The sequence below is a fragment of the Orycteropus afer genome, unplaced genomic scaffold (assembly GCF_000298275.1).
Source record: "Orycteropus afer afer isolate SDZICR_OR568_19922 unplaced genomic scaffold, OryAfe1.0 scaffold00002, whole genome shotgun sequence".
Classification (NCBI taxonomy): Eukaryota; Metazoa; Chordata; class Mammalia; order Tubulidentata; family Orycteropodidae; genus Orycteropus; species Orycteropus afer.
The window spans coordinates 6,232,531-6,255,485 of NW_006921589.1; the positions used below are offsets into that span (position 1 = coordinate 6,232,531).

General features: G+C 40.9%; 1 protein-coding gene across 1 annotated transcript in view; it reads left to right on the forward strand.

Moving 5' to 3' along the window:
- Window positions 1–22,955, forward strand: part of FARSB (phenylalanyl-tRNA synthetase subunit beta) — a 78,902-nt gene that overhangs the window by 51,317 nt on the left and 4,630 nt on the right. Inside the window, exon 16 of the mRNA XM_007935619.1 lies at window positions 10,062–10,217. Coding sequence (XP_007933810.1) covers window positions 10,062–10,217 — 156 coding nt within the window. The remainder of the gene's footprint in view (window positions 1–10,061; window positions 10,218–22,955) is intronic.

Sequence of the window (22,955 nt, forward strand, 5' to 3'; positions counted from 1 at the left end):
CAGGGGTCCAAGATTATCTTCTGTGTCTGTATTTATTGGTTTCCCTTTTCTTTGTTGAAGAGGGTCTGTGCAATCCTTCTGCCTAGTCTGCCATCTTGCCCCGCCTCTCTCCCAGTCATATACTTTTAACTCAGATTTCATTTCTGTTGCATTTTGATCCATTAGAAAGAATAGTTCTTACCTGCTTAAGAAGCTGACTTCTTTTATAGCTGGTGTTAGTTGTAATTATCCTTCTCTGTTTTCCCGTTGATTCTCTTCTAACTGATGTTACTCTTGCCTGTTCCCATGCCCTATAATGGTTTCTTCTTCTTTTTTTTTTTTTTTTTAAATGTTCTGTCACTTTTGGATAGAACACTTGAGGAAGACAGAACAACTGAAGGGGATAGACCATTTAGTAGGAGATTTGGGGAAAGAGAGGAGGTAAATGTGTACAGTAAGGCTACCATCTTGAAAACAGAGGTTGCCTTGACTTTATCTGGGGTATGTTTTATGTTTTGGTAGGCCTGGATTTTATTTCTTAACCAAAGAAGCTTTTCCGCTGGTTTATTCTAAATATGTGCATGTGGATTCCCAACTTGTCATCTGGTGTCCATAGTGGACCCTATAGGGAGGCATTGCAGTTCCTGGGTTTGAGTCCTGGCCCTTAAGCCCACTTACTGGCTACTTAACTCTGGGCAGTTGACTTCATCTCTCTGTGGGTCCATTCCCACGTCTGTACAGTCGGGTCGGGATTATAATGGCACCTGCCCAGTAGACTTGTTGTCAGGATAAAATGTAATTGCATTTTGAAAAGTTTTACTGCATGGTAAGTGCTGTTTGGTGGCTCCCTCTTCATTATCAGCACATTAGCAATTCCACAGGCAGATACCTAGAATTCTAGTCTTAAAAACCTTAAATGGCCATTAAAGGGTTAATGTCAGTCTGCTAAGGCCCTTGGGCCTAGTGTTTATCCTAACCTTTAACTTGGTTTTTCTTCCTTTGTACCTTCTTTTACGTTAGGATAAGACAACAAAAAGTACTAACGTGAGAATTAAGAAAGCAGGAGTGTTGTTTTTAGAGTCATCCATCACTGACTTCTTTCAATGTATTGAGAGTATATGTTTCACTATCTGGCAGAGCAGTAATCCTCTCTCTGTTGCATTTATATTAGCCCTGTCTTCCCAAATAAGGAGACTTTTTTTTTAAGAAAAATCTGTTCTATCAAAAATCAAATGATGGAGCAGTTTTCTAGTTAATTTGAAAACTTCTCAGCTCTTCATTAGTAGGGGTAGTATTCTAACTGCTAGTTCAGAAGGGGTGAGCAGGCAGTGAAAGGGGGCAAGACAATCCAGTTCATTGGTATAAAGTATTTTGGGGTTCCTTTTCTTTGCTAGGGACTGCTTGGTGTATAAGAGAAAGAGTTCCCAGTCTTGAAAGAGAGAGAGACCGGAGAATAGACTCCTGCTGGTGGTGCTCAGAGGGAATAAGAAGGCCCCCAGTGGCACAGAGAAATGAGCCCCACAACTGCCACTTACCTGTTTAGTCACAGGGAAACACCCAGCACTCTCAGACTCACAGCAGCTTTGGGTAGGCAAGCCTGTGTTCCACGGTGGAAGTGAAGTGGACTCCGTACTGGACCTCAGTACCATCCTGCACGTTTTTCCGACCTGCCTCTCTAGAGAAGATGAAAGACTGCTCGCCCCTGTTTCCACGCTTGACTGAATCGGACAGTTTACTGTGCCAGCGTGGACTGTTTTAACTGACCATTTTTGTAGTGTAAGGTTGTCACTCTGCCAGCTTAGAGACTAAGTCAGGCACACTTCCTAAGTGCTAACACTTCCGGTCTATGTCTGCCACAGTCAGGTTCTTTGAGGCTCAGCCAACCACTGCATTTATTGAGCCTCAAGATCCAAAGTTGCTGCAACATTTTAAAAAATTAGTCATGACTCAGGAGACTAAGTTGATTTATCCCTTTTGTTGGGCAGAGGGGCATGTGTGTTTGGAACAAGACGTTGAATGCAGACTGCCCTGGGGTAAACTTTTTGGGTTTATGGCTATAGTCTGCAGGGCCAGCACTGAACTACTCATAGGAGGCTGCCGTGTGAGTTATTGGTTGGTTTCGGTCATTAATTCTTTAGTTTATTCTGTTCAGTGTCCAGAATAACTAAACTATAACCAACATAGTGAGCCATAATTCATGCAGGCAAAGGCCCTACCTAATCTCTATGCCCAGAAAAGCAACATATTTTGCAATGTCACATATTCTGATTTTTTTTTTTCTTAAATGCAGATTGAATTTTTTTAATTACACTTTATTTCTTGATCACCACTAAAGCTGCTGGTGTATCTAGAAATTCACAGAAGTGACAGGAGGAAACACATCACGGGATTGAGTCTGTTTAAAAGGAACAAGAGCCTAAGAAAGGAAGACATACTTTGGCTTTATAAAGTACATAGGGTGATTTAGATTTACCTACCCCATTGTCCTCAATTTGATCCCAACTCTTAGTGACCCTATAGGACAGAGTAGAACTGCCTCATGGGGTGTGCAAGGCTATAATCTTTTTTTAAAATTTTTGTTGTGATTTGGGTGAAAGTTTACAGAGCATTCACTTTCCATACAGCAGGTAACATACACTGTCTCATGACATTGACTACAGTTTCCCACAGTGCAAAAGCTCCCCTCCCACTTCCTCCCCATAGTTACCTCTTCCCTGTGCCCTTCCCTCTCATGCACTCCTGCCCCTCAAGCTGTTTCCCTGTGCATACAGCCCTTCTATTCTCCCATGATTGATCTCTCCAAGGAGTGCATCTACCTAATGTAAATGCTCAGCTCATACGCAAAGCTGTAATCTTTATTGAAGAAGTAGACTGCCAAATCCTCCTGTGGAGTGGCTGGTGGTTCTGAACCCCTGACATTTCAGTTAACAGCTGGGCTCTTAACCACTGTGCCACCAAGCTCCTTGATTTAGAAATACCATAATACAGTTATCCATTTGACGTGTATCTGTGGAGAACCTGATAATCAAATTGCCATGCACCTTAGTTTCAACTACTGCATTTAGAAGTTTTCAGATGTTAGTAACTTACAGTAGATGGAGTAGGTTGGCAGCTCTTGAGCAATCAGAGAGCTCCAGTTGCATGGCTCTCCAAGCATATCACTCAAACTTGCACATTGCTGATGCCATTCCCCCTTTCTCAAGGTATTTTTGCAGTCCTGGTGCAACTGGTACAGGCTGCATCTACCCTGCCCCCAAATCACTGTCTCATTGGTTTCTCAGATTCTGTTTTCTCCATGGAGCTTGTCTACATCAGAGAGTCAGCTGCGTTTTTTCACCCAGCCTAGATTGGATGTGGAAATCCACTTTAAAAAAAAAAAAAAAAAGAAGAAGAAAATCTTTCTCTCTCAGTATATACAATTCCTTTTCCTTTCTCCTTTCTGGACTGCCATGGCCACCATAGAACATAACTAACTCACTGTTCTTCTGTGATTTGGCTTATTCTTTTAGTTGGCTGTGAGACTGTGCCATATACGTATGTATGCCTTGTTCAGGGATCTGTCTTACATTGTAAGCTAGTAAAATACAAGGGAGGTCTTTATAGTATTTTGTGTAACTCTCTTCTTGATAAAGAGCTTGGTAAAAATTTTTTCATTATGGGCTTGTGGAATATTTTCTCAGCGCTTAGAAATTGTCCATTTGTTCTGTAACCACCCAATAATGGGAGATGATCTAGCATCCACATGTGGACTATGGTTTTCTGAGGAGAGCTTATGTCACCAGTCGGGATTAATTTAATTTTACTATTTCATATTTTTGGCATGTAGAATTTCCAATTAATAATTCAAAAAATATGGGTATAAGGAGCACTGACATTAACAATATTTGAAGTAGCATCATTCACATGTATGATGGCATCTTAACTGTGTAAATACATCATTTTTAATATAGAAAGTTATTTTAGTATGTTTAGTTCCACATAGTTAAGATCTGCTAACGTGAGTATAATGTACTCTGTCATGCATTGAATATTATATTTTTTTAATAGATAAAAATCCATTCCAGGTTTATGTTAACTAAATAAAAAACAACTTAGGAGGATATAACTTTTCATTCATGCATTGCGAAGGTCAGAGATTTCTCCTCACATTTGTTTCATGGCTTTTCAGCGTTATTTTAAAAAGAATAACTTATACTTTGGAGTTAAAATATTAAAATGTTGTAAGAAAAATTGTTTTTAGTTTTATTATGCTTGTTTTTAAAATTGAAAATATATTTGTAGGATCTTCAGTAGCTTTCAAGATTATATATTTTTAATTTAAGAGTACTTTTATTCTTTTTGAGGTTAAGAAGAATACCCATGTCTGGCGTCCTGGGTGGTACAGTTAACACTCCCTGCTAACCAAAAGAATACCCATGTCTGGAGTCCTGGGTGGTACAGTTAACACTCCCTGCTAACCAAGCATACCCATGTCTGGAGTCCTGGGCAGTACAGTTAACACTCCCTGCTAACCAAAGGTTGGAGATCAAGTCCCTCACAGGTGCTCAGAAGAAAGGTCTGACAATCTGCTTCCAAACAACCAGCCATTAGGAAAGAAAAAATTACAAGTATCCCACTTCTCCCTAATCCCACTCTTAAAATGAATTGCCAGACATTTCTTATGCATATTCAACCATATGTTTTACCTTTCTACATAGAACCAGAGATATGGCTAGTTTTTAGTATTTACAAAACAAGATACTTGTTGCATTGTGCACCTTACTTTTCTCTATGAATACATATTGGGGACATCTATCTTCTTTTTTATTTTGTTCACCTCATTCTTTTTAATAGCTGCATAATGTTCCACCATATGGATGTACTATAATTTATTGACTTTGACTGTTGTGATAAATAGATTGTTACCAGACGTTTGCTGAAATTTGTGTTGCAATGAATATCCTTGTACCATTGTACAAGTAAAGTATTTTAGAAATAGCATGGTTCAGTACATGGGTATGCACACTTAAATGTTGATACCTTGTCAAACTCTCTTTCAAAAAGGATTGTTTAAAAATTTGCAGTCCTACCAAGAGTATATAAAAGTTCCTATTTTCCACCATTAGACAGAATTTGTAAAGGTGTTATGTCTTCACAGGATTCTTACAGCCTTTGTAAATGTGTTGGGCCTGCATTAAAATTCTCTTAGAGATCCGTAAAATTTGTAGCACAAGCTTTTGGGTCTTTTGAGTCCTGTTAAAGTGAATTTGTTGGATGGAATAGACTTAAATATCAGAGTGGTTTGTCTTTATTTTCTGAGCTTGGCCAGACTGTTAATGTCAAGCTCAGTATATTCCCCTGGAAGCCTTTCTAGTTTCCCTTTCTCCCAGCATCTTTATTTGCGCTTTGTAGATAGCAAGTGAGAACAGGATGAGAGCTCTGCTATTTTCCAGTCAGTGCCATGTGTGCTAACCTCACTGGTACCCCTCATATGCTTTTAGTGACTGGTACATCAGGGAGCAGGGAGCTACACTGAACAGGAGCCTATTCTAAGAGTGTCAGTGTATGCAGCAGTAGTCACCTACTAGGGGACACCATGTCCTACTCTTTCCTTCTCTTTTAAAAATCATTTGATATGCTCTCTGCTTAGAGACTCATAGGCAGCTGCCCCTCCTTTGCGTGGTTTAGATCAGCCTCTCCAGGCAGTACTTTGAAGTCTGTGAAATACATGTGTAATTTAGGCTGACATAACTTGGCAGGCCCATTTAAAAAGCAGAATTGTTTCATGGCATGACACAGGAGGTCTGTTAACTGAGTTAGAAAGAACTGAGGCATTTCCAGCAAACTCTAGCTTTGGCATGAAATCTGAATGGTTCTTATTTTGTGGCATGCAGTCAGTGAACTTCCTGTGATGTAATATGGTCACTCAGTACAAAAATCTAGGAAATGGGAATTTTACTACACCTGCCAATTTCTCATGAAGCTCTGGTAGCATAGTGCCTAAGGCACTTGACTGCTAACCAGAAGGCTGGCGGTTCAAACCCACCAGCCACTCCTTGGAAGGAAGATGGGGCAATCTACTTCCGTAGTGATACTGCCTCGGAAACCCAAGGGAGGGGTCGTTAAGAGTCCGTCCGACTTGATGGCACATAACAACAACAACCACCACCAATTTCTCATAGCAGGAATGGGTGAAACTGAGTATGTGGTTATTTTCTCTTTTAATTCAATTCACTGCAGTAGAGGGAACTTCCTAGCAGCTGGGAGGAAGCAAGTCGAGGTGGCGCGGTAGCCCACGGGAGGTGTGGAAAGCCGGTCGGTCGGGGTGGCTGGGGGCACTTGATGATTGCGTTTAATCTAAGTCTTACCGTATGTTTATCATGTAGCCCCCAAAACCAACGGTGTTACCTAAAAATACCAAAGAATTAGTTTTAAAAGCATACAGTTCATTATTGCATGTGTGTGCTGTAAATATCCTGAAATTTTTCTCGAGTGGAGTATATTTTTTTAAAGGCCCTACATTTTTTATTGTAATTTCACTATTCATCAAATAGCACTTAATTTGTTTTTCAAAATCCTAAGACTTAAATCCAGATGTTGCTGTTCTTATCAGAAAAGCAACTTTTAACATAATTAGGACATCAGGGAAAAAGTATTCCAAGGCATAGGTTACCAAAATAAACGTGCAGTGATGTTGCTTAGCTCTGAATGGTGCCATTACTACGGGTCTAGTCCCTCACAGCAAAAATGGAACTACAAAGCAGTTTAAATTTGTGTCTGTGTGTTAAAGTGGAAGCATGTGACACCGACAAATGGGCACCACATGGCAGAGATACCCAGAAGCAAGTCAGCAATACGAAAGGGATAATTTGGTTCTGTTTCATTTCATTTTTTCCCCTTCAGGGGGAGAACGCACACGCGAGAGCGAGCTAGCGGTAGAGGGCGCATGCGTCCCCAGGAGGAATTCGGTGCCCATTGTAGTTTGTGGGTATCCTTGGTTTACTTTGCTTTTGTGCCTGCCAGGTTCTAATGTTGTTGTTGTTGTTGTTATATGCCGTGGAGTCAGCCCAGACTCATAGCGACCCCTCCTTGGGTTTCTGAGGCAGTATCACTACGGAAGTAGATTACCCAACCTTCCTTCCGAGGAGTGGTCTTTTATTCTTACACCTTTGATTACAAGCTTTTAGATACCAAAATTCTTTCCCTAGAAAATGGAAGGGATGGAGAGTTACAGTGGGACAGTACTTTTCCAGATCATCTGGCTCTTGTGTTGACTTAGAGTGTGGCCCACCGGCTGGTCCGCTGTAATAATTATCTCTGCGTGCGTTACCTCACTTACCAGGCTTTATTCATTTATTTAGAAAATAATGACTGAGGGCCTACGGATACCTGGATGGAGTGCCCTGAACACTGATACCATAGGTGCCCAGAAACAGGAAATGGCAAGATGTTTGTTCAGTTAGGAATTTAGCTCAGAATATATTTCCTCTGAGTTACAATACTGTTGATGAGTGACTTCTAAAATAGTCTAGTTTATTGACTTCTAACATATTTTATAACAGTTGATTACATAGAATTCTGAAATAGCAAAGATACAAGCATAAAACTTTAAAAAATTGAAACATTGGTTTGTCATATCAAAATCATTTCAGGGATGCACTTCTTTGACTATATTAAGTAGGTATACATCATATATAAAAACCAAAACCAAGCTCTGCCTTCGAGTCGATTGCAACTCATAGCTACCCCCTTTGGGTTTCCAAGGCGGTAAATCTTTACAAAAGTAGATTGTCCAGTTTTTCTTCTGCGGAGTGGCTGGAGGGATTGAGCTGCCAACCTTCAGGTTAGCAGTCAAATGCCTTGGGCACTACGCCACCAGAGCTCCTTACATCATACATGAGGTTGCCCTGATTTGTTTGTTTCCATCTAAATTTTTTAAGGTGCATGGTATAGAGGAAGGTGTTGGTTTTAGTGTCAATGCTGACCAAGTTTTAGTTTTACAATTCATTTGCTCAGTAATTAATTATGGTTTTATCTGTTTTATGGGGGAAATAATACCAACCTTGCATGATTTTTTTGTTAATTTGTTGTTGTTGTTGTTGTTGTTGTTATGTGCCGTCGAGTCAGACCCGACTCATAGCGACCCCTCCTTGGGTTTCCGAGGCAGTATCACTATGGAAGTAGATTGCCCAACCTTCCTTCCAAGGAGTGGCTGGTGGGTGTGAACCGCCATCCTTCTGGTTAGCAGTCAAATGCCTTAAGCAGTATGCCACCAGAGCCCCTGGCTTTACATTAGTACCTGTTTCTATTAACCAAAAGAAATTTGAAGAGGATTTTTAGTTTTACAAAAAAAGGCAAAAACCGAAACTAGTGTTGAGCATTTGTTTTGCAGCAAGCTATAAAGAGGCAGCGTGTACCCCAAGTGGTGTTGCCAGTCTCCTTCCCTGGGAACTATGCTCAGCACGTATTTCAGCTTCCAGCCCTCATAGCTTTCAATGGTGTCTGTGACACTGTACGTTAGAGTTGTTTTAGGTTGTATGTGTTTGTTAGGCTTAACAGTTTTCCCCATATAAATGAATGGTAACTGCTTCTCTGCCTTACGCTATTTCGGCTTACAAAGGGTTTCATAGGAACATTCTACTTTCAGATAGTGAGGAAAACCTATATTCCATTTCATGGATGTACCAGAGTTTGTTTATTCACTTACCCATTAGAGGACACTTGTGTTGCTGCAATTCTTTTTTAAAGTATCAAGTTCTTAAAATTTGTTTTAATTTTCAAAGAAGAATACATACTAATCAAGGAAAAATTAGAAAACATACAACTTGCCATACAATTATCCTCACTCACACATGTTGTGTGCAGTCTGTTCTGACTCGCAGCAACCTGTGTTAACGTTGAGATACATGTCTCCTTCTTCTTTCCTGTTCGTGGAGTCGTTTGGCTTGTGGTCATGTCATTGTGATTCATAAACTTTGCTATTCTGCGTTGGTCCCATGTTTTAATTGCGAGGAATGTATACATGGTCATAATATTGTTTAAGCAGTGATAAGAAAGCCACCACCAAACTCGCCATCCCCAGATTCAGAGATGGAATATTGCTAGTGTACCGTAAGCTTTTGTCAGACCCTTGCCCATCACGACACCTTCCCTTCACCTAGAGTAACCACTGCCATAACTTTTGTGGTAGTTGTTCCCTTACTTTGCTTCATAATTTTACAACCTATGTATGTCTTTAGGAGCTCTGGTAGCTTAGTGGCCAAGGCACTTGACTGCTAACCAGAAGGCTGGCGGTTCAAACCCACCAGCCACTCCTCGGAAGGAAGATGGGGCAATCTACTTCCGTAGTGATACTGCCTTGGAAACCCAAGGAGGGGTCGCTATGAGTCGGGTCTGACTCAGTGGCACACAACAACAACAACAATGTATGTGTTTAAACAATATAATTGAGTTAGGGCTCTTTTTGACTGTTGTGACTTCCTTTTTTTGTTTAGTGTTGGAAGCATTTGTTCTGCTCTGTTATGATTAGTCTTCATAAAGATGCTTTTAAAAATAATTTATTTTTCTGTTCAGAATACACACAGCAGCACATACACCAACTTAACAGTGTCTACATGTAAAACTCAGTGACTAAAGATGCTTTTTTACCTCTGCATTGCACCCTGATGAGGGCCTGCACTTGAGGTAACCATGCCCCAATTTAGTTGTTCCCACGTTTCCCATTGGAAATAACGTTGCACTAACTGTCTTTCTACATAAAGACTTTTTTCTATATTTAGGATTATTTCCTTTGGATAGGAAATAAATTACTGAATAAAAGAGTGTGAGGTTTTAAGGCTCTGTTATGTATTCCAAAATTGTTTACAAAGGATTGTACTGCACTTGTTGTTGTTGTTGTTACTAGCATCCCCTAAATAAAAGAACTATGGAGAATCTGATGGTTGAGAAAGGCTATTTTAGCTTATTTTGTATTTCTGAAGTTGAACATTTCTCTGTATGTTTATTAATGGGTTTTCTCTTTTTCTTAACTTTGCCCAAATATGTATTGGCATAAGGTAGTTTCAAAATAATGGCAAATGTGACCAATTCTTTTCTTTTTCTAGATGTGGGTGCAAGAAACTACAGGCATCTCTGTGCTGTTTACTATAACAAGAACCCTGGGTTTGAGATAATCCATGGGCTTCTGGACAGAATCATGCAGCTGCTAGATGTGCCTCCTGGTGAAAAGAAGGGGGGTTACGTGATCAAAGCTTCAGAAGGTAAGTCAGACCAGCGGAACCAGGAGTTAGTGTCATGTAATGAAGAAGCGAAGCCCTATTTTTGGTAAGGTTTGTTGGTTTGATTCGGGGGGGCGGGGGTGGGTAAGGCTTAACTTCAGTTGTTAGTGTTTTCTAGAAAATATTCCTTTTCCCTCCAGCAGTTTAAGAAAATCCCTCAGAGCTCTTGTAAGCGCCACACAATATGGCTTTGTTGCAGCCGAACCACGGTAACCCCTAGTTATTGGCACCTAGAAACTACCAGCACCACAGTGAACCTAGATGGCCAAACTGGAAGCTGAGGGAACCTGGACTGAAGATTTGTACTCAAAGGGGCCTGTGTGAAGCCTTTAGGGCAAAAGAAAAAAAACCTCAGCACTGACTCTGAGAGACCTCACATATGTTAGTGAGTCATAAAGTGGACTGAGGAAGGGTGGGAATCCTCCTTCCTAGAAGCCCAAGTACAGTAAAATCTTTGTCATCTGTGGGGAAGTTAGTCTCACTATATGGCATATATATTCTAATGTGTTAGCTTCTCATTGTCCAAGGGAGTTTGAAATTTTTCATTTGTAAATCCCCATAGCTTGAATCTGAGTTCATTGTGCTAGACAAGAGATTCAGAAACAGCTTGAGAGAAATATTTTATTAATGATTCCTACTGTTTTCCACATTGCCTTTTATATTAAGATGCCACCACTGGCATCTTAAATCCTAATAGAGCATTTGTTTTTGAAAGTATTATTTGTAGCTGCTTATGGTGGTCTGAGCTATGGTGGAAAATATTTTTGTTTTCCTTTTAGGTTTACTTTTTTTAGTCCTCACAAGTTCTTTTTGTTAGTTTTAATTACTGTTATTGTTTTGTTTTTATTTTGAGACTTTAAAAAATGTACTAACCTGAAATACATGGGTCTCTCTAGGTTGAAGATTTATGGGTTTTTTTTTTTTTAATAAAAATTTGTGAATGTCAGTAATGCAGGGAGCTACTACCTGTGTTTTCTACCCAATGTCTCATGAGAATTAATCCAGTGGAGACATGGGCTATGTTTATAGGATTCCAGACTGTTGGAACTGGAGGGGAGTTAGGAGTTTGTCCAGTCCCGTTCTCTGGTTTTACGAGTGAGGGAACTGAGGCCAGGCAGGTGAGGTGAGGTGAGGTGACTTGGGTGAGGTGGGCTGGGCCATGCATCTAGAACCCAGGGCTCCTGCCTCCCAGTGTTCTTCCACAAGGCCCCCCTGCCTGAGTTCTCATCCACTGGTTTACTCGTCAAGAATTCTGCTTTGAGACCTTGTCACCCACTATAGTGGGAACTGGAAAGCTGCTTTGACACATTTCTTTACATCCTATGCAGGTCCTTTTCTCAGAAATCCTCCTTCATAAGCAGCCAGCCAGTAAAAATCTGTTCCTTGAAGCGGATTGTCCTGTGTAAGAGGTCTGCTTGCTTGCTTTCTTGAAAGATTGCAAAGAACTGAATGAGAAATTGGAGAATTTATGATAGATACGATACTTTATGCAACTTTTGAACTGACACGATTTGTATAAACCAACACCTCAATACTATGACCTTCTAGTCTCAATAAGTTCCTTAGACATTTATTTCTCAGAAGAGTCCCAATTCCTAGTCAGGAGGTATATGAGGTATGCTTTAAGAAGACGTGATAAGTAGGACACAGGCCCTACTCTCAAGAAACCAGTGGGGAAAAACCACTATAAACCAACTTTAGAGTTGCTAAGCTACTAAGAAGAATACCTTAAGTTTCCAAAGAGGGAGATGGTACAACTTCTTAAGGGCATTTAGAAAACCATTAGTGAGTTTCTGGCAAGTGAGATGGGCTTTTGAAGGAGTAGACGGAGACAGGAAGTGAGGCCAACCACTTGAGCAAAGTGAAAATGATGGGAAGCATATGATGTGTGTATAGAGCAGCAGCAGGGAGTCCATATGGTTTGACTGTAGGGTGAGGAAGGAGCTGGGACTGTACTGACAGTCCTGAGGGTGAGAACGAGGGTGTCAGCTAGGTAGTTGAGTACCTCCCTTTTTTTTTGAAGCAGATGATCTGATTCGCTATGTACTTTACAGGGACTTATCTGGCAATATGTCGGTTGGAGGGCACGAAGTGTGAGGTGAAAGGGAATGGTTGCGAGGAATTATTGGGTAATGTAGAGCAGCGACGATGAGGACTTGAGCTTGAATGGTGGCCATGGTTATGCCAAGGAGAAAACTGATGTAAGAAACTCCGGGAAGGCCAGAGTCACAGGCAGCACTCAGCGTATGGAAAAGTTCACAATATGTTCCAGTTGGAACCTTTCATGATTCAGCTAATGTGTGTTGATCTCCTATTAAAAATCAGAGTATTATAATATTAAATATATGATGTTGTACTTTGATCCCTTATACCCTGTACCAACGCAGAACAGATATTCTGATGATTTTCATACTTTGTGTGTTGTTTTGGTTTGGAATATTTGTTTGTTTTGTTTTTAATTAAGAAATACATTGATAAGCTATAACTGCTCTGAGGTGGTGCAAGATCTTCATGTCAGTTCTTTAGGCCAGTTCATTGCTGTGGTTTTTAATTCAGTGCCAGTATTTATAGATTCAGTGATAAGTCACCTTTTCAATCTACTTGGACTGTCAGAAGACTACTGTACTGGTTTAAAGTTTTTACATTAATGAAATGTCCAAGATTTATGGATTTGAGGTGCTTTGGTAGAACTTCTCATGCGCGTGGCTGGCCCGGGTAGTACACAGTTCACCGTGTCTGACTGGTTTTCTCTGGAAAAGGGCAGTGTCTTTCCCACTGGCCCATTTGCCACCCTCGCCTGCATCCGACCCCGAGTCCTAGCCATGTGCCAAGTGTTAGTGCTTATTTCATCTGATGCCTACTATAACGGCCAGGAAGTCAAAGACAACTAGTGTCATTATAAATAATAGTTCCTCATTTCTTGTAGGGATTTCTAAATCTGTTATGATAATCTAATGACAAGTGCTAGGCATTTGACTGCTAACCGGAAGCCTGGCGGTTCAAACCCACCAGCAACTCCTGGGAAGGGAGACTGGGCAATCTAGTTCCATAGAGATACACTGCCTTGAAACCCCAAGGAGGGTCGCTATGAGTCGGATCCGACTTGACGGCAGTGAGTTTGGTTTGGTTTTGGTATGCTTAAAGAAATCAAGGCTTAAAAAAGTAGCTTGTCAAAGTAAGTCAGTAGCAAAGCTGGTGATCTTTCTATCTCCCTGTTTCTCTCTCTATATATATTTCTATATCTCTCTCTATTTACACACACACAAATACATCCAAACATAAATCTACAACCAAGGAACAAAGTTGGTTTCCAGCCTCCTAAGTAAATCCGTAAACATAGGAATTTGGTTGCCGGGGCATGGTTAGCTATGTCGTCTCCTCAGATTTGTTCTGTTATCTTGCATATAGCTTTTTCTACTAAGACAAGATCCTCAAAGTGTCAAACGGTAGAGTAAAGCAAATGAAGAACTCTGCTTCCTGCTAGTCTTGACTACTGGGTTGTCTTCTATTACAAATCCCTGGTGATTTTACAGTTACAACTGAGCTAAGTCTGTTCACCAGAGATTCCTGCTAATGTCGATTACCTTGGCAATTACACCTGATTGCTGTCCTTTTTAATGAACTCTACCGGGTTCCTTTTGTGCTGCTTTGCCTGGTGGCAGGGAAGAGTGGAGAAGGACTAAATTCCCCTTTGAGAAACTTGGCTTTTGTCCTTCATGAGAGAAATCTAGACTCATTTGGTAGATTGCCACATCGGTCCTGGAGTCCTGGTGACCTTGGAGAGTAACGCTGCTCGCTGCGCAGGCAGCAGTACTCTGCAGCGTGTAGGGCCCCGCAGAAGTCCCTGGACAGCCCGTCTGTGCAGCTGGAGCTGGAAGCCATGGACGCTTAGTCTAAGATCGCTTTAATTTGCTGAGCCCCCTTGCAGTTCAGAGCACAGAATGAGATAGACCATTGAGATGCTGGTGGAATGTAAGGTCAATTGTTGAGTGAAAACAAAAGAGAGAACCACTGTTAACTTTTTAGCAGACTAGGGCATTTTAAGGGTCTCAAAAGGCTTTAATGCTTTAGTGGCATTTGATCAGATTATTATAGCATGTGTATATGCTTTTTTGCAGGCTTCTTTCCCTTCATTTTTGTGGTTTATTGCAAACTAAATTATGTATGTTAAAATGCATTTATCCTTTTCAAAAACCACTTCTGGGCAAGGAAAATTCTCAACATTTTTGTGTTTAAAACAGTTATGTGATTGCTGGGCAAATCAGCAGTGAAAATACTTTCTTGTATAATGTAGTAGGCTCTGTTTGTGATTGGCTGCATTGACTTGAGAGATTAGGGTTTTTTCCCTCTTTAATTTATTATCTATTTCAGTTTTGATTATTCAGTTCTATAGAAAACTTCAGTTTAACGTCATACAGGACCTCTCTGATGGAGAGACAGACATTTTAGAACTTTCAATTTTGACAAGTGTCGTTTTCATGCTGCTCAGAATTCATTTTGTGCAATGAAAATAACCTTGTGAGTAGCCTGTACATTTAATCCTCCACCATATGTACAAGCAGGGGTTATTTAGGTACCTTCTGTTACAGTAACACCAAAGTGATCATTGACTTGACCTACAGGTCGTGACCTTTTCCTCTTTAAGGACACCTGTGAAAAATTTCAGATGCTAAATAATATGGGTGAAATTGTAATGTTTCTGTAGTCTTCCCACTGGTTTTTAGTGTAATGTGAGCTTGGAAATATATGAGAAAAAGGTATATTGGACAATTTCTTGAAGTAAAAGTGTTCAGCTTACAGTTTGCTTTATACAGAAATTTCTGGACCCAGCCTCCACATTGAGTTGTCGTCAGCAGAGACGTGGCTTTACCAATGCAGCAAGTTTCTAAAAAAAAGTTTGAACATTTGTAAGCGTCCTGATCTTATCACTCAGTATAAAAACAGTCCTTGTTCTTCTGGTTCTCTGTTTTTTTTTGTGTGTTTGAGGCCAAGTTTTCAAATACTATAATTTTGGTTAACTTACTTGACTTTTCAAGTCTTTTGACTCGGGACACTATTATACAATGCAGCAGTAATTACCACACAGTGAAAACTTAAGTATAATATTTATGAAAAATGTTTATTAAGACCTCCACAATTATCACACTGATCCCTTAGTGCTGCAGTGGTTTTGAGTGTGTTTACTGCTCTTGCCCCTCTGCTGGACACACAAGGCAGAGCTCTTCACCCACGCCGTCTTTGTGTTTGGTTTGGTCCGTACTTGACATTTCAGTACTCATTTCCAATTAGTGAGCTCTCTGCCAGGTCTGCAGACATTGCTGGAACACAGTCTTCCTCAACCTTTTTAGAAAATTCTCTCCTTCCTTAGGAGCCATTTTAGACTTTTTTTCCCCATTACCCCTCCATGAATCTTTAAGACCACAGGTGTTCTATGTGTTTATGTACCGTATTTATATCTGTGCTGTTTACACAAAAGGGGAGCTCTGGTAGCATAGTGCCTAAGGCACTTGACTGCTAACCAGAAGGCTGGTGGTTCAAACCCACCAGCCACTCCTTGGAAGGAAGGTTGGGCAATCTACTTCTGTAGTGTTACTGCCTCAGAAACCCAAGGAGGGATCTCTCTGAGTCGGGTGCGACTCGAGGGCACATAACAACAACAACATACACAAAAGAGTAAGTATGAAACTTAGTTTTTCTATTCATTGCAGGCTTCAGAGAGACTAAAGATTTTAAAAACTATTAACATTTAACTTTATAACAATTTGCTGAATAACTTTCAATGATATTTATTTATCTAAACTGTGTATATCAAATTGGATGTGCCAAGTAGCAGTTTATATAAATATATAATAATAGCCGATTTTGAGCAAAGGATCCTTGTTTAAGAAAGTACTGACTTTTAAAGTATTATCTGGATTTCCACCTAAGGGCCATTTTTAAAAAAGGGATCCATTTGTATACATATTGCAAGTAAGATATTAAGCGAAGGATCCTTGTTTTGAAAAGCTTGAATCCCACCTTATAGATACCCAGAAGTTCATGAATACCATAGTAATGCTGATTTAATGGTCTCACTCACCTCTGTACAACTTACTTTCACTTGTGTGGTAGTGAAGGTTGTGTGTCAACTTGGCTGGGCCATGGGCTTGAGTGGCTTGACAGCTGGATGTACTTATTCCCCATGATGAGATGGTAATCACCTCCATGGTGGAATCTGCAGTAAGCAGCTAAGTAGTTGAAGGGGAGTTATCATCGGAGTATGGCCTGCGTCCACCATATGTAGAGAAGCTTTGGGAATGGTGTCTAGCTTTTGGCACATTTGGGATCCTGTGCTTAGCCGAGTCCTCATCTCCAGTTACTGGACTTGAATTGTAGCCTGCTGTGTTGCCTGCCAGTCTTTGGATTGTGCCATTTTACTGTTTATCTTGGGTTTGTCAGTCTCAGCAGCCAGCAGGTGCATGACGCAGAACAAGCCTCCAGGTTGCCCCAGTGGGCCTGGAACAAGAGGCAGATTTGAAGCTCAAGGTTGAGGGGCCTTTACCCAGCCCCTAGACTCAGACTCTGAATTTGGACTTCTAGCCTCGTAAACCATAAGAAAATAAATTCCTGTAGGTGAAAGCCACCTCCTTGTGGTATTTCTGTTACAGCTGCACTAGAGAACCTAGACAACATGTGCTTCTTTCAGGTGCCGTGATTAAGGGTATCGCTGAGATTCTGTTGTAGATACTCATGTCTCCTTGAGCCACAGACAGCCTGACAGCAGCAATCTGCCTGTCTCTCTGTGACATTTTAGTAATACCAGGTGTCATGTCACAGGGAGTGGTACATAGTGACTGTGGAAATGATTATTCCGGAACACTACGTACTTAAGGGCACCTTCTGCTTCCAGGTACTGGAAAATCAAGAGTTCTAGAAGCAGACTTTCACATCTTTTCTCCCATGAAGCAGCTGGTGGATTTGAACCACCAACCTTTCAGTTAGCAACTGAGCTCTCTTAACCACTGTACCACCAGGGCTCCTTAGTCTGTCTTACAGCTTCCTAAATTTCCCCAAATATAATTGAATTAGTCATTTAATATATGAAATCTAATACTTTGTCAGTGGTAAAGTAATAAGATGAAATAAATGTTAGGGCATTATATTTACAAAAGTATTAGGAAAATGTATATGTATGTATATATCTACATAGAAAGGAGCCCTCGTGGCACAGCTGTTAAGTGCTCATTTGCTGACTGAAAGCTTAGCAGTTCAAACCCACTAGTGAATCCCCCTGGCAGTCTCCTCCTGTGACTATCACAACCTAGAAACCCTGTGGGGCAGTTCTGCTTGGGCTCATGGGTTGCTGTGAGTCCATATCACCTCTACAACTGCCAACAGGAACAGCAGTGATATCTCAGAGCATACTGGGCTGTGACCTAAGATTAAACTGAAAACCAAACCCACTGCCATGGCATCGATTCTAATTCATAGCAACCATATAGAACAGAGTGGAACTGCCCCATCAGGTTTCCTAGGCTGGAAATCTTTAGGGAAGCAGACTACCTTGTCTCTCCCATGTATCTGCCGGTGGGTTTGTACCTCTGACCTTTTAGTTGGCAACTGAAAGCTTTAAGCACTGCTCTATCAGAGCTCTTTATGTCCTCAGTTAAAAAAACACACACACACACACACAAAAAAAAAGCCTCACTGCTGTCGAGTCAGATCCAACTCATAACACCCCTCCTTGGGTTTCTGAGGCAATATCACTACGGAAGTAGATTGCCCAAAGTTAGAGGTGGTGAATTACCATGGTCACTTTTTAAATAGGGTTTGTTGTTTATTTTTGAACTAGAAGTTTGCAGACCTGAAATGGACAGCTTGACAAAAACTTAAAGCATTACGGACTTGGCCTTCTGTGCCTGTGGCCGGTTCAGCGCCCCCTCGCCTCCGCCTTGCTCTCTGGCTCTCCAGTTGCTTGCCTTGGGCCAGTCTCCTAATCGCCTTGTGCTTCCCTTTTCCCATCTGTGGCAGGCCTGCCGCACAGAGGGCAGCACCAGGCGGACTGGGGCCACCGGCTGCTCTAACTGCAGGCGGAGTGGGTGAGGACAAGGTGGAGGATGGTGCTTGCACACAGCCGCTACTCCTTCACTTTTCTCTTTCTGCTACACACCCTGCTTGTCACCTGACATCTAGTCCTGAAACTAAAACGCTTCTGTTGTGATTACGTGTTAGAAGTTAGGTTCACTTCAAGTTGGCCAAAGGTTGACTGACTGTTAAGGTAGAATTACAGATACAATCTCATATTCTCGGCATTGCCTTTCTTTCCATAGTTAGTCCTAGAACAGTCTATTATTATTATTTTGCTATACTGTGTAGAAGGTCGAACATACTTGGTTTGAGAAGTAGCTCTCTTAGAGGTTTTTCTCAGGCTAGAAGAAGAACCATGTGTTGGCGCAGGAAAGTAGGATGAGCCGTACCATTTATTTATTTTAACTTTTTATTGTGAATTGTGTGAAAGTTTACAGAGCAAATTGGTTTTGCATTCAACAATTCATGCACATTTTGTTTCATGATATTTGTTGCAGTCCCCACAGCTAACAGCGCTCTTCCCGCTTCCCCCCTGTGGTTACCGTTTCTGTCTGTCCTTTGCTGTCTCTGCCTGCCTGCTGGTTTTCATCTTTGGGCAAATGCTGCCCTTTCCATCTCAGGTGTGTGATTGTCCTAAGGAGTCAGTACCTCCCTGGTGTTACAGTTCACCTTACAGGCTATTATTTGGCTGAAAGTTGAGCTGGGGGGTGAGTTCATTTCTAGGCTTGAAGGATGGCTAAGGGCTGTACTCTCAGACATACCACCAGTCCCTGTCAGACCAGTAAGCCATACCATTTATTTTTGAAGATGTTATTTTACATATGTTCTGTGACTATGTAAGAAATCTGAAAAATCTTGGGAAATGCTTTGGGTGTTTTGCACGTGTCCAATGGTGCATTATTTAGGAACAGGAGTTTTGAGAACAGATAGGAGAGGCACTTTTTAACCTATAGTGAAGAATCCTTTGGTGGTCCCCAAATTTGGTTGAGACTGATTGATAAATGCAGTTAGATGGATCACACTGAAGGTCTTCCAACACCCCTGAGCTTCTCCTTCAGGCTTTGAAATAGGAATGTTGTCTGTGTTTATGAGAGATACAGAGTTTAGATTAGACTTCAAACGAGATTCAGTGTTTCCTTAGCGTATCCTTTTTTTTTTAAACTGTTTTTTAGGTGCAAGTTTACACAGCCAGTTAGTGTCACCTTTTACTGTTTTTAAAGGAGCTCTGGTGGCACAGTGCCTAAAGCATTTGACTGCTAACCAGAAGGTTGAGGGTTCAAACCTACCAGCCACGCTGTGGAAGGAAGATGGGGCATCTACTTCCATAAAGATTTACAACATTGGAGACCCAGTGGGGGTTGCTATAAGTCAGAATCAACTCAGTGGCAGTGAGTTTGGTTTTTTTTTTTTTTTAAAAACTTTTTATACGAATTATTGTGTGCCATTGGTTACAACTTTTACAGTGTGTTAGCTTTTGTTATTTCCATTCTGTTTGTACCGTTCCATTGATCTAGCTTCCCTTCCTCTCTTGCCTTCTCACATTTGCTTTTAGGTAAATGTTGACTATTTGGCCTCATACAGTTAATTGTTTGAGGGATCATGTTGCTCACAGGTGCTACTTATTTATTTTGTAAGCTAATCTGTAGTTTGGTTGAAAGATGACCTGCAGAAATCGCTTCCATTTCACATTCAGAGGTTATGTTAGGGCGATACAGTATAGTCTTGGGAGTTCTTCTAGTTTCAGTCAGTTCAGTAGATCTGGCCTTTGCTAGGAATTTGAGTTTTGTTCTGCATTTTTCTTCCAGTCTACCCAAGACCTTCTCTTGTATACCTAGTCAGAATGGTCAGTAGTGGTAGCTGGGCACCATTTATTTCTTCTGGTCTCAGTTTAGAAGAGGCTGTGGTTCATGTGAGCTCTCAGTCCTGTCAGTTCATTTCTTCTTGGAACATTTAATTTCCTTCATTCTTTTTGCTCTATATGAGTAGAGACCAATAGCTGTATCTTAGATGGTTGCCTGCAAACTTTTAAGACCCCAGATGTTACTCATCAAACTAGGCTGCATTATCTTTGACCTGTGCTATGCTAGTTTACTAAGTTTTCCTCCAAGACTGTGGTCTCAAGCCTTTTAACCCTGGAAACCAATCCTGCAAGCTGTTTGGCTATGTCTAGGAAGCCTCTGTAACTGTGCCTCTGTGTGTTGTGTGTTGTGTGTGTGGGTGTGTATGCAGCACATATGAATGTGTGTATACATACCCCTACAGATAACCCTAAGCATTTTCTATGTCATCATTTAGTGTTTGTCCAGTTAATGAACTAATTATGAACATAAAACTAATAAGGAACATAAAATGTTACAGTGTTAAAAAGCAACAGCCATGAAAATAAATTAGGGATTTCTCTGCACAAATTAAGACTAGGAAATTTTGGAGTTATGGATATTAATACTAATATTTAATAAGGGAGAAAGTGGTAATTCATAAAAGAAGACAGTTATTTATTGAAGACATTTTTCTGTTGGTTAGAAAACTATATAGTCTGGGCTTTGCTGATGACTTTTTAGCAATAAGGTCTTCCAGGATCATGTCTTTGTGTGTAATACCAATATTGCAGTGTCCTGCCTTGATACAAAGTTGCTGTGAACACAGGACCCCTCTCCAAGTTCCGTGCTGTGGGGCTAAGTAGGTCCTAGTTCTCATCGGGTCCAGTTCCTTAGCTTTAAGAGTTAATGATGTCTGCAGGTGTGTTGGGATTAGCACTGTAAAGTTGTGTAAGGGGTTTTTCTTTCTTTTGATCTTCAGAAAGGGATGAAAGATGGCCATTAAACTCAAGGGATTAGGTCTCCTCTCTTTAAAGACTTTAGGTACCATAAATATTTCACTTCAGATGTGAGGTGAAGAATTGTATACATCTAGGGGGAAGTGGGTGTTTTATATTACCAGTTGGAAATTATTCAGTCTCCACTTACAAATTAAATGGTCTTTACAAAGATGTTTTCTCCCAACCCAGTGTAGTAGGATCTGAAAAGTGTGTGGTGTGTGTGTATGTGTCCATATTGATGCCAGTTTTTCCTCTCCATATTCTGACACCTTTTTTCTTCTTTCATAAGTTAATGTCTTCCCTACATTGTGTCTTTTTCCCTCTTTTATATAATTCTGTTGGTGGCCTCAAACAACTCCTGGTTCTAAAACATTGAGAGCAGCTACCTTTAAGAATGACACCATGCTCACAGGTATGGTGTCATGAGTGTGTGTTCAGTGTTGTTGTTGTTATATGCCATCAAGTCGGCCCCGACTCATAGCAACCCCTCCTTGGGTTTCCGAAGCAGTATCACTATGGAAGTAGATTGCCCCATCTTCCTTCCAAGGAGTGGCTGGTGGGTTTGAACCGCCAGCCTTCTGGTTAGCAGTCAAGTGCCTTCAGTGTTTTTGTGTGTGTGTGTGTGTGTGCATGTAGGCCCCGTATTCTGTATTTTCTCTCCATTAGCAAGTGAAGGTGATGTTGATGTGCTGGTTGTTGTAGATGTTGTTAAGTTGGCTTCCACTCATAGTGACCATATGTACAACAGAACACAACACTGCCCAGTTCTGCACCATCCTCAAGTCATTATTGTGTTTGAGCCCATTGTTGCAGCCACTGTGTCAGTCAAACTCCTTCAGAGCCTTCCTCTTTTTTGCTAACCCTGTACATTACCAAGCATGATGTCGGTGTCCTTCTCCGGGGACTGGTCCCTTCTGAGAACGTGTCCAAAGTACGTGAGACAAAGGCTTACCATCCTCACTTCTCAGGCACATTCTGGCTGCACTTCTGCGACATTCTGGCTGCACTCCTGCGAAGACAGATGTGTTTATCCTCCTGGCAGTCCATAGGAGATTCAATATTCTCACCAGCACCAGAAGTCAGAGACATCTTTGGTTTTCCTTACTCTTTGTGCAGCTTTCACATATATATGAAGCAACTGAAAATACCATGGCTTGGGTCAGGCACATCTTAGTCCTCAAAGTGACAGCTTTGCTTTTTAACACTTTCACAAGGTCTTTTTGCAGCAGATTTGCCCAATGCAATATGTTGTTTGGTTTCTTGACTGCTGCTTCTGTGGGCATTGATTGTGGATTCCAGTAAAATGATGTCCTGGTAGAGTTACAGTAATGGTTACTATATTCTTAGAAAACTGGTGGGAGACAAGGAGAAAGTCCAGCGTAGGAATGGTGGTTTCAGTCTTGTTCCACTCTTTTCCCTGTCACCCACTCCATCAGTTAGGGATTTGGGAAGAGAAGGAGAATTTGGATAGGTGCCAGCCTTCAAGTCAGATGGTGAATGATTCTTACCCACCCACTCCATATTGAATAAGTAGTAATTTAAAACAATGTATTTAAAATATATTCATTTGGCTCAGTGGTTTACTCTATCTCTATAATTCTGTACTTTGTAGTTTTGGTCCCTGAATTTGGTTACTTTGAAACATAGTTTCTGCTAGTTGCTATGATATATATGATATGTGGACATTCCTTTCTCTCTTCTTATTTTGTTCTTTTTTTTTATTGTAAGAAACTTGGGTGGTAGGGTTCCACATCTAAGCAGTACCGTGGGTTTAAACAGCAGAACATGGATTGACAAAGTGAAGAAAGGAAGAGGTAAAATCGTGTGAGTAGGTG